General features: G+C 41.1%; 1 protein-coding gene across 1 annotated transcript in view; it reads left to right on the forward strand.

Moving 5' to 3' along the window:
* Positions 1 to 13,008, forward strand: part of ADAMTS16 (ADAM metallopeptidase with thrombospondin type 1 motif 16) — a 157,268-nt gene that overhangs the window by 50,109 nt on the left and 94,151 nt on the right. Inside the window, exon 9 of the mRNA XM_061187638.1 lies at positions 6,591 to 6,728. Coding sequence (XP_061043621.1) covers positions 6,591 to 6,728 — 138 coding nt within the window. The remainder of the gene's footprint in view (positions 1 to 6,590; positions 6,729 to 13,008) is intronic.

Raw genomic sequence — 13,008 nt, forward strand, 5'->3', positions numbered from 1 at the left:
CCGGGGCTTTGGCACAGATGGATAGACACCGATGCAGGACAAGCAGCTCTCAGCAATGGGTGGCATATCATTAGGAGTATCTTTTTAAGTGAGAAGCTTACCTTTATTCCTGTAGAATGAAACACTTCTGTCTATTACTTATAGTAGCTATTATTCTTAAATAAGATTTCTTTGTCTAATAATCTATAGGCTGCCTCACTTTGAGGCACCATCTATCTAAACGAAAAGTTTTTCTCAGTGGGGCCCCCTTGCTGATTTCCTGCAATTGCCCTGATTTATATGAGCATCAGCAGTGGTAACACAAGTGTTTTCCTGCTGGACTGAAATTGTACTTGAAGCTTCTCCTAGAAAATGCACAGCCAGGAATTACAGCTTTTCTATTCTCACTTTCATCCTCATTTTATTTGCAAATTACAAAACTTGCAGAAGGCAACGTTTGTGATTTGGTCTTTGCAAAGTTGATTTCTCCATCCCCTGTTAGAAATTGGACTGAGGCCACTCATGTCATCCCGACCTGTTCAAAGCATCTGTGTGTGTGTGTGTACACATGTGTGCCTGCCCTTAATGGGCTCTCACAGAGGCCCTGCAGACTTTGGCTCTGTGTGAACTGATGACCTGAAAGTGAAGCTTATATCTTATTACTGATCCCTTCATCATTACAGGTAATGATTGACTTTTTCAGTGCCTAGAAAATTGCACCTACACTTTACAAAGCTTTCAGTTAAGTCATAATTGTAAATAGGCTGCTAGAGTTAAAACTTCAAAAAAACTCATTATTTTAACGACATGGGGCTCTTGCTGTCCTCTGAAGCATACCTGAATTTAATTAAACAATCAAAGTAAGAAATATTTAAGTCATCGAGGGCTGAACAAATCAGCATTAGACAAGCAGTTGAGATTCAGGCCCCTGGTGCGTCCAAGACGAGGCTCCCAGCCTTCCAGTCAACAAGTATTCGTGTTTGCTTTTATTTTTTTCTTAGAAGTCAACTACTAATATTTCCTTTCATCACTAGGGCTGGGTGTAGATGGAAAAAGAATTTCTTCCAAACAAGGGAAAAGTGTTTTTACCTGCAAGTGAGGATACAGATGGGAGGAAGGAAAGGAGCTCTAGATTTGGATGCAGGCAAGTTCCACTCCTAATAGAACTGACCTCCAGAAAATGATCAGCTCCTTCTCCAGTACCTGCTGCTTAGAGAATATTGTGCAAGAGTCAGAAGGACTGGGAGCTCTGAGCGTTTGATGTCACCAGTGAAATAGCTTCTGATCATATTGAGGAAATAGGAAATATATGTGGGAGGTGTGCACATAAAAAGCACGTGCTAATTGCCAAAATAAGTGATCGTAATAGTAATAATAATAATAATGCTAATACCTGCTCTTTGTGGAGTAGTTTCACATGTAACTCTAAGCCTGGAAACCCCTGGGGATGATCTCTTATCTTCCCTTCACTAACTGGGCAAGTAGACTGGGCTGAACATTCAGCACAAGAGGCGTGGAGGAGCTGCAAGGGGTCAGAAGTGAGCTGAAGGGGGCGTATTTCTAACACATGGTTAGCTGTGGCAACTGCGTCAAATGAGAGGGGCCACAGCTGGGAAGATTCAGCAACTCAGCTCCGTGCATTTCAGGTGAACTGAAAACAAACACATTTATTCAGTTTATTCATTTAATAACTATTATTATTTGGAGAAGGAATCATAGGTTTAATGCATGGACCAAACAGCATGCCTTCCTCTTATCCTTGGCAATGAGCTCTAAGCAGAGTCAATCTCTGAGTTCTGTACCTTAAGAATTAAAAAATAATTTTACATTTATTAAGTTGTAAAACATCCTGTTTCACAGATGAATTTTACTTCTTCGGTTTGGTTTACATTCAGACGACATTATTAAGGTGGAGGAGTGCTTCTCTGTGCCTTTCAGCCATAGGTTTCCTAACCTTTAACTCAAAGAAAGATTCAGTTCATGCCCAGCTAGTTTCTTCTACGAGGTTCAGTTCTTTTTATCCTAAGACATCTTGTGGTTTCTACTGGGGAATCTGACCTAAAAATAGGAATTGCTAAGAACCAGTGTTTGGATCTGTGTTGGGAAGGGGAAACGAGGGACTGGAGCTGAAAGCGAGGATGTGTGCTTTCCCTTAGTGTGTGGGACTGAGCCAGGACTGGTGCAGAGCCAGTTTCCTGCTTGTATTAAATCACTTGTCACAGGATGTGTGGTTTCCTAGATGCAGGTGTTGAAGAATTGGCACAGACACTGAGGGCTCAACTACACATTTTGAAGAGTATGTCATCTGGGCATGAATCCATTTGAAAAATTCTCATTTGCCAAAGGAAGTCATGCCATTGGATGGGTAGGGCCCTGGGACTCGTATTCCAGATACCCTGTGGTCCTCTGGCAGCCTGACAGTGACCAGGCTGCATCTCCTGATCTCCTCTTACGTGGGTTTTCACGTAAAACCCGTAGCGCCTGTGAGACCTCAGCAGGTGCGTGCAGGTGCAATTTAAGTTGCATTGTTTGAGCTGAACATTCCTTGTATATAGAGTCAGCTTAAATACTTAATTTGCATGATCATTTCAGACCATCAAGACGATATTAAACATACTGTGCTCAGGAGTATTCATGATCCATCGTTCTGTCCCCTGTCTTTTCCACTACTTACTGACCCATTCACCAGGCGCAATTTGCATTCTGCCAGCAAAGCACTGTGTAGGATTCTATGAAATGACTAGTGATCCATGCCCTCCAAAGCCTAAAGAAAGATAAGATGGGCATGGCATGCAAGGGGTCAAGCAGTGAGGGCAGTAGGCATTTCAAGAGATGCAAGGAAAATTAGGGAAATCTTCTGGAAAGAAACAGAGTTGGTGTGCTGATACCATTCAGCTCAACCATACTTGGCTGGTGATGTTAGACTCCCTTTCAAGCATTTGATGGTGATGTGTGCACCTCACTGATTTATGACTGTGCCCTGTCATCAACCTGAGCCCCTACAGCTGGGTCAAGGAGGCGCTGGGTGATTTTAAGGGTTTGCGGAATATCAAAGCAAGTGGCTGCTTAAAGATCACCTGGTCTGGTGATTGTCAGACTGCCCCCTAGGGAGGCCCAGCAGCTTGGAGCATCATTTCTTACCAATTTTATTTATTGTCATTCCTCCTAAGATTTTTGTTTGTCTCTGTGTCCAAAAAGTATTTGAAACCCATTGACCCTTGGCTGAACTGCCTCCTCACCCCCCTACACACACACACACACACACATGCACAAAATATGTATGCAAGTGATATCTGACATATAGGTGTTGAGAGATTTGATCAAGACCACATTTGAATCTGGGAAAGAGACATTTTGAATTTTCCTTTTTGACATGCATGGTGCCAGGTATTCTGAACAGTTTAAGAGGAAAGTTTTATTATCCCATTTTATAGGTGAGGAAACTGAGGCTCAGGGACTTGAGAAATTTGCTCCAAATCAACCCACTTGTGAACGACAGGAGCAAGACCCTGACGGAGGTTCCCCCGCCTCCACAGCCTGTGTTCCCCCAGGTTATCTGACCTGCCCTGACCCTGAGAGTCCCACATGACTGCTGTCCCTGTGTCCACTTCCCGTCTCTCAGGGAGGATGGGTTTGCTTCTTGAAAAGACTGCATCAGGCTCTGGACAAGTAGATCCTACCTGTGGTGCTATCATCACCTCCAGGGTGTGATTTACCTTCCAGATGACTTTGACCCATGGTTGCTTTGAAGGGTTTCTCCTTCCCTTGACCCACTGCTGTCTGATCAGCCTAAAATATTGGTACAACCTCTAAAAAAGCTTGGCTGTTCATCATTCTGGGTGATGCTTATCATTAGTAATAAAGAAATACTTGCTGATGTAATTGAATAACTCAAGAAAATTCTATAGAAGACATTAAGAGCATCTGACATTGAATATAACTCTCAAGTCCAAGTTAATCTGAAATTATGTTTACATTTGGGTATTTGAGTAGGTGTTGTAGCTGGAAGGTTGTTCTTTATTCATTCAACAAACATCGGTGGAGCACCTGTCACGGACTAGTGAGTCCACTTGCACTCGGGCTCTGAGCACGGTTAAGAAGAGCCCCTGTAGATAAGAAAGAGAAAAAAGTGCATTGTTTTAACATATAGGGTGATAACCACTTTGAATAAAGTACTATGAGTCATGGAAGCAAAAAAAAATGTCTGGTATGTATAACTTGAATAGTAATTTTATTTCTTAGTTGCCAAATACCAACCTTATCTTCAAAATGTGCCCTATTCATTCTTCCATGACTTTATTAATGTTAATATCAGCTGTAATTGTTGTGTGGTATTTTCATGCCACTGTGCTAACACCCACAGCTGTGCAGAATATGGGCTTTGTACTGCTTGGAAAAGCAACTCGAGACATAGTAGTGCTGAAGTTTGGGTGGGCATCAGAATCACGTTATTGTGTTAGGATTCGCCCAAATGCCAGAGCCTAACCCCCAACTTACTAAATCAAAAATCTAACAGGGTGGGCTTTGGGGAGGCACATGTGTGGTGCATTTCTCAGATATTCTGAGACTCAAAAAAGTCTGAGAATCACTGAAAATGCCTTAGATGAAAATGGTTAAGACCAAGGTGTCCCCAGACCTGGGGTGTTGTGGCTTTGAATTCCTTAGAAAGGTAGGCAGAAGTGGTAGCAAATTCATCTAGGGCACTCGCAGGAGCCTAATTTGTCTTCTTTATATTCAGGTCAAGGGCCAGCCAGGGGAGGGTACTTTGTTATTTCGTTTTTATCACTTTCTCCCCAAAGCAGCCTCCACATGAATCCTCTGCAGCACCGTGACACATTTCTTCTGCCATGTGGTGACCCTTACCTTGATTGATTGCTTTTAATAGAACTTCAGAGAATGGGTGGAGGCCGAAATGACCATATCTACATCACCCTTGGTACTGAGTAGGAATTTTGCAGAAATTCGACAATGTTTGTGAGCCAGATTTCCTTGGACACACCCTTCAATCACGCTGCAGTTACACTATTGCACGGGTCCCGCCTGGGCTCTGACGTCAGAGTATCGGGTTCCAGTCCGGACTCTGAGACCCTGGACAAGCCTGTCTCCAGCCCTCAGTCTTGCTGTCACTGTAGGCTTGTAGGCTTGTAGTAAGATTCGGGTTAGAAAATATAGGTAATGTACTTAATGTCTTGTCTGAAAAATAAGTGCTTACAAATGGGAGTTGTCATTTTTACTGATATTATTAAACAGCTCTAAGAAAAACAGTTAAGTCTTCAGCCTCGGACACAAGTGCAGATTCCCTGGCCCGCTTTTGGAGCCCACTTCCCCTGTGTTGGTGTCTCCTATCCCTGTGACCCTCCCTCCATTCATCCTGGGATTCTTGGTGGCAGAAAGCCCACGGATTCAGTAACCCACCTGTTCTCTGCTCTTGCTTTTCCCCTTCCTTCTGTATCCCACTCATTCAGAACTGCTCTCTGGGAATCTATACAGTGATCAGGTAGGTACCGGACATTAATGGCCAAAAATGGCTTGACTCTCCAAGGGTGTATCTACCCTAATGGGAAGTCTTCAAGGTCACGGAGCTCCCAAATCCCTGAGGCTTTCTTTCCAGGGCAGTCAGTTGTGCTCTTCTGAGGTGGGTGAAGATGGCAACATGAGGCTCTCCCACAGGAATAGCTTTAGGAAGTTAAGAAGAAGAGACCTACTTGGTGGGGAGAGGCAGCAACTCAGTCAGTGGGATTCTTATAGGTGCAAGGCTGCAGTTTTGTCGAGTGACAGTAAGGGGTTGCTGTTGGCATTGTGGGATTTGAACATCTGCAAAGGACCCTATTAAGAGGTCCCATAGCCACTGTAGCCTGAGATGTTCCCATATACTAAGCTAGGGCTGGAGTCCCAAAGTGGTCTGGTTTCAGTCAAGAGTAACAGACGTACCTTCAAACAACGCCTGCAGATAAACGCCACCACAGCTACTCACTGGGGTTCCATGGCGTCACTTCCTCCAAAGGGATGTAGGGAGTCTGGTCAAGTACTGGCCTGCTGTCAACGCCTCCGGCAGTGAAGACCTAGCATGAGCTGGATCAGCACTGGATGTAGGGACAAAATGTCAGCACCACCAAGAGGGGCGGTAGTGGTTTAGTAGTTCTTAAATTGTGTAAACATCACACTCACCTGTGGAGCCTGCATTTGTGTTTCTGACAAACACCTGGAAATTCTGACCGTGGCTGGTGAGCAGCAAAGAGTGTAGAGAGAGAAGAAAGCAGTGAGAACATCAGCAGCTTTTTCAGGATCAAATAAACTGCCCTCTACATCCCACTAGAAATGCTTTTTTGTAATTAAAATGTCTGCCCTCGGCAGACATCTGGACATGTGCCCTGTTTTGATGTTGGTGTGCACTTTCAAACAGCTGGACAAATGGTAGTTCTCCAGGAAAGGTCTGTGACCTCATGGATATTCTCCCCTGTTTGGCTGTTAGGACTCTTTCTTCTGCCTGCCTAGCATACAGGAGAAGGGGGGCCTTCACACTGTTGACTTGACTTGTGTTTGTTAGAGTGTGTTAGACAGTTGAAACTGCTATTTGTTTTGAAAGACCCATTTCTTTCTCTCTCTCATAGCTTCGGCATGGTCCATGATGGAGAAGGGAACATGTGCAAAAAGTCTGAGGGCAACATAATGTCCCCTACGTTGGCAGGACACAACGGGGTCTTCTCCTGGTCACCCTGCAGCCGCCAGTACCTGCACAAATTTTTAAGGTATGAGCCCCTAAAGCTGGTTGTGTATCTCTCTGTGCCTTTGATGTTCACTGCTGGGTCGGCCTAATCCTGTACAAGAAGCCCCAGACTAAGGTGCCCTTTCTGCAGATGGCCCCCATTTGAAGGCATCTGGAGACATTCATTTGACCAAGGAATTTGCTAAACACTTTCTTAGAGCCTCAAGTTCTGCAAACTTAATCTGACATCATTTGACCTTTAGAGTCAAAAGAATCTCTTAAGATACTTAGCAAACCAAAGTATTTGTTACTACCATTTAGTTGTTTTGTTTTTTAATTCTTACTTCTATAAGCAGACATTTTCAGTCCATGATTTTTTAATTTTTTAATGTTTAAATCTTTTCTTGTAGTTTTATTGAGATATAGTTGACATACCATGAATTATTATTATTATTTTTTTTACAAAATACATTTCTCATTAGGAGGAAAAAAAAAAAAGAGTATATAAACCTTCACCTGGGTCTAAAATCCTATAATTTTAAGAATTATTTCTGGAAGGTTTTATCATAGCTCTAATTCATTTAAGGTATAGAACATTAAGGAGGTAGAGTTTGACCCCTTGAAAAAGAGATAGTCAGTAGATTTTAAAATTTTAGAGAAATAAGGGACTTTAAGAAACATTTTTAGATCTGCTAGTAAAGTGGATTATTCCCCTGGTTTTCTCTCTTTCTTTCTTATTTTTTCAGTAGAGCCCCTTTTCTTTTTTTTTCTGCTGCACAAATTAACCCGTCTTGTTTCTAGAACATCATTTGGGCGGGGTCTCAGGCCTATTTCTGTTGGTTTTTCTCCCCACATTCTGTTCATTATCCTATGGATGGCTCCCTGTGTTCACCTGGGGCAGTGAGCGCACAGCTGGTTTCCCTTTCTTGCTGCCTCTTCCATCAGTTCCAGACCTCATAACACATCTTCTGAGCTGCGTGCTGACTACCAGCCTTGGGGGCTCCAGCCTGCAGCTGTGATCCTTCCTCACAGCCTTACTTTGAGACCTCAGCTGAGATATTTTACCACTGAAAGGAATGATGACTGCTTTCCATATTTTGTGCTACCCAGGAAGAGTGAGAATTTTGTAGATAATATCTGTACCCTGGTAATATAAACCTATATTCTAGGAATATACACTTGATCATTTTTTTTTAATTTCTATTACCCAAAAGGCAGTGTTCACATGACACAATCAGTCCTTCCAACATTTGCTGTTCCCTGTATGGTGTTCTCTTGGAGTCAAGTTGGGGATTGTTAGCACTTTTTTTAGCTTTTTCATGCACCTGTTCAAATGTGCATGCGTGTGTGTGTGTGTATGTGTGTGAAGGACTCTGCTTTCTCTAATAAAGAAGATAATTCACTTTAGCTCACAATGCTCTTATTTGTATTAACAAGGAAATCTTTGAGTTTTCTATATCCCAAATCCTTTCTATAAACTTCTACATTCTTTTCTTAAAATTTTACTTCTTTTTCATCTTAATGGCTATGATGAAGATATATAAACTTTTTAAATTTTTTTAAATATGCTCTGACAACTTGAAAATCCCAGGGATGCAAAGTATGGGCATGCAGTGAGAATCAACATCATGAAAGAGTCCAGAAAAAGTTTTTAAACTGCCAAGAAATATAGGAAAACTCACAGAAAGGAAATAGTTATAGGCTTAGAGAATAATTATTTTGATGACGTTAAATATGGGCTGTAATCTTCAAATCAGAATATGATCCTGAGAATACTTATTAAGATTCTGGAGTTCAAAGCCATTTTGTCCAGTGATACTGGAATGGTTAAACATGCACTGAAGTATGCTCATTTGTTTTTGTGGCAATCAGTAAAACCCTTCTGTAGCCATGCAGTAACAAACATTTATTTTCAGGGACTTTTCTGATTTTTTTGGACCACATAATAATAAAAATGCAAGATTTTACATGCTCCCAAATTTGATTTCTCGAAAGATTAAATTTTCCAAGATAGCCTTTCATTGTCAAATTCACTCTTAAGATTCATTGTACTTGAGATGTCTAGTTGTGAATTGGACGTGTCCACAGTGCATCAATCCTGATTTTTCATTGGCTTAATGAACCTGAGACCATCTTTTACATGTTTGCTGACTTCCTGATTTCCAAGTAATCAAAATACTGTTATATTCTCCACCAATTAGTTGGCAATTTGGACATGATCCCAACAATGAGTAAGGATAAACGGCCAACTTTACAAAGGTGAATCTGTTTTCCTTTATGAGCAGCCTAGCATTGGGTACACGGAAAAAATATATATAATAAGGGAACTCAATTAGCCTGAAGTTGTCAGCACAACTTTTCTCTATACTCGGTAGAGTCAAGAAGGACAGATATGTTTTTGCGGTAAATTCCTCAACCTCACCAATAAAGACATATGTCATTTCCTATGGGCAGACATAGACCTCGTCACATTCACTCATGTCTGTATCCCGGAGGCCTAAGACTCAGGGAAATTGTAGCTCATTATTTTAAACTTAATGACAACACGGACTCATCTTCAATTGGCTTTTTAAAAACTTGAATCATGCACTTCTGATCAGTGGACACACCTCCCCTCTTGTCCTATGAATCTGCATCCATACACGAGAAAGGTCAGCACAGGAAAGCAGGAGTTTGAGGGATGCCCTGCCGTACCCCAGACCACCCTGTCGATGGGAAAACTTGATTTGGCCTGAAAGAGTATGTTTTGGGGCATAATAGAAATATTACATTTCAGTTCACATCTTACTCTGCTGTAGAATGTTCGTCTTAAGAAAAACAAACCAGCGAGTCATGGCTGAGTGCAGTTTCTGTGAGACTGGAGAATGGTGACTGCTGTGTCGTTGATCAGCGAGGGAATCAGAGCTCATGTGCCCATCAGGTCTTCATCACTATGCCTGGGAAGGCCTTGACCTTGGCAACTAATATAACCTTTTCTGGGGACTCTCGTTGTCTCTCTTGGAAAAAGAGGGGATACAAGTAAAAGAACTCTTGAGCTCTTTAACGTTTTATGGTTCATGAATCAGAGTGGGAAGAGAACTTTGAAATATTGTTGCAGAACCTCTGGCCTTGCCTTATTTTCTTCATTGACATTATATATGTAGTTGAACACATATATAGAAAAGTACAAAATTATAAGCGTATAACTCAATAACTTTTCACACAGTGAACATTTTAGTGTAACTTCTACCTAGATCATGATATGGAGCACGTTGCAGTAGCCAAGTCATGGAAACAGCCTAAGTGTCCTTCAATAGATGAAAGAGTAAAGAAGATGTGAGATATATGATGTATATGTGGTATTTATATGTATATATGCACTGTATCTAATTATATCTATCTATCTATCTACCTGTCTACCTATCTACCTATCTACACACACACTGTAATATCATTCAGCCATGAGAAAGAAGGAAATTCTGTCATTTGTGACAGCATGGATGGTTTTTGAGGGCATTATGCTAAGTGAAATAAGTCAGAGAGAGACAAATACTGCATGATCTCACTCATATGTGGAATGTTAAAAACAAAATCAAACTCTTAGAAACAGAGAGTAGTAGAGAGATTGGTAGTTTCCAAGGGCCGGGTGAGTGGGCGAGAGGTAATGGGTGAAAGTGGTCAAACTTCTAATGATTAGGTGAATGAGTTCTGGGACTGTCATGTGCACCATAGTGACTGCAGTCAACAATACTGTATTTTATAGTTGAAGCTTGCTGAGAGAGTAGATCTTAAAAGTTCCCACTACCAAATAAAAGTTCTAACTTTGTGAAGTGATGGATGTGTTAACGAACCTAAAAAAAATATGGAACACCGCTCTCCCCACCAGAATCCCCTTCCCCAGTCCCATCATCACCTCCCTCTTCCCCACAGACAACCATTCCTCTGACACAGAACGCCACTGTAGACAGTTTTGTCTGGTTTTGAACTTACGATGAATGGAGTCATGAGTTATGTGCTATTTTGTGTCTGGGGTCTTTAGCTAAATATTTTGATTATGAGATTCATCCTTGTTTCTGCATAAAAATATGATATTCATTTACTTATTTTTAATTGTGTGGATATGCTCCAACTCATTAATCCATCCTGTTAGTGATAGACATTTGCATTTCCAGTATTTGGCTATTATAAGAAATGTCACTGTGAATATTCTTTTGGTTTACACATATATCTCTGAGTATACACAGCAGAGGAACTTTGGGGTCATAAATATATATGTACAGTGTCAGTAGACCCTGCCAAATAGCTTTCCTAAGTGTCTGTGCAAAGTTACAAACCCACAAGCACTTATGAATATTCAGATTGTTCTACAATCTTGCCAACACTTGATCTCGCTGGTCTTTTTCATTGTAGCCAATCCTGTGGGTCTGTGGTGGTGGATCAAAGTTGTAATTAATGAGATTGAACACCTTTTCACATGTTTAAAGGCTACTTTAAAAACCTCTTTAGTGAAGTGTCTGTTCAAATCTCTTGTGCATGTTTTTGAAATTAAACTCCTTTATTTTTCTTATCTCTTGTTGGGAGTACTTTATATATACTGAGTAGGAACACTTTGTGCATTACGGGAAATATGTATTGCAAATATCTTCTTTCACTCTATGACTTAGTATTTACACTTTTAATGGTGTCTTTTGATAAACAGAAGAGATTTTTTATGTTTTTAAGGGAGTCCAATTACTCATAGTTTTCCTTTAGGATTAGCACTTTCTGTGCACCACTGGAAAAAAACTCTGCTTACCCCAGAGCTATGAATATATTCTTCCACAAGCTTTATTGTTTTGCTTATCAAATGTAGGCCACCTGACTTTTGTGTAGGGCATGCAGCAGAGTTGAAACATATTTTGTCCTGGTGGATATCGGGTGATTGTAAAATGGCTGCAATGCTTTTCCTTCATGCACCCACACCCTGTTGTATCCCTGTGCCCTCCTCACTGACTCTGGGCTTAGCGTGTGACGTGCTTTGGATGAGGGGACAAGCGCAAACATGCCCAAGCATGAGCCCAGCCAGAAGGATCAGGGGTGGGATCTGCTTATGGCTCTTCAGATGCGATGCTGACCAGAGCCCACTTTCACATCGCAGTGTTGACGTGTGTGTCGCTGTGTCTCCCCCTGCATGGGACCTTCCAGGCCCCTAGTCTGTGCACTGAACCAGGCAGGGACCTCATCCTCAGGGCCATGTACAGATTCTCTGTGGCTCCTTTGAAAGTTTACATGTCTCTTGTTTTCAGGTTACTTTTGACATTTTTCTGTGATTTTGGTTTCCTGTAGAATTTCTTTCATGTACCCATGTGTGTTTTTCTTTTTCTTTTTCCTGCTTGGGGTTTTAGAACTGCTTACATCTGTGGTTTATTGTCTTTCATCAGTTTTTGAAAATGTTCAGACATTTTATCTACAAATATTGATTCTGACCCTTTCATTCTGTCTTCTCCTTTTTGGATTCCAGTTATGTAAATGTTAGAACTTTTCACAATACCTCACGTACATATTTTGTATATATTCATTTTCTGGTGAAATTCTCCATCATAACCTCTTTTTCTCAAAGCTAATAACCATAATAATTTTAAATTCCATTTCTGACTACTCCAATATCTGGATTCCTTATGAATCTGTGTCTATTATTTGTGTATTCTCTTGGGTTTCAATGCTTTGGTCTCATCTCCCAATACATTTGGTAATTTTGAACAAACGAAGGATATTGTTAATGAAAAAATTAAAGACAAGATAGAGCCCCGAATGATGTTATCTTTTCTTTCTAGCAGACAGGGCAGTTGCAGTTTATCAGTAAGTCACTTTGGGGTTGAGCTGATGTCACCCTGGCATTCGGTCTTCCTAAACCAGCCTTTCAAGTTATTTCTTTACTCCTTCAGCAAAGACCTAGTATGGCTTCTGTGAAAATCTTGTTTACCAGGGCCAACCCACAGTTTCAATCTTTATCTCCCAGCCCCACCAGATTGCCAACACCTTGCTCAGCTTCTCAGCCTCGTAAGGACCACTTTCCACTCAGCCACTAGGCTTCTTAGCAGCTTTTTATGACTCATTAAATTCCTTGAGGAGAAAAATATTACTGGGTGCTGGGTTCACTTCTCTACTTTCCTTTGCTCTGGAAATGTTCATCCCTCATGTTCTTTTTACTTTGATAGCCTTCTGATGCTTGTAGAACAATCAGTCTCATACGTGCTGGTCCACCATAGTTAAAAGTGGAAGTCCTCTTTGAATTAAATTTTAAGGATGAATAATAAATAATAGGTTACATTTGATCAAACTATAAAAAATCCTGAACCTGTGAA

Source organism: Eubalaena glacialis, chromosome 4 (genome assembly GCF_028564815.1).
Source record: "Eubalaena glacialis isolate mEubGla1 chromosome 4, mEubGla1.1.hap2.+ XY, whole genome shotgun sequence".
NCBI classification, from domain to species: Eukaryota; Metazoa; Chordata; class Mammalia; order Artiodactyla; family Balaenidae; genus Eubalaena; species Eubalaena glacialis.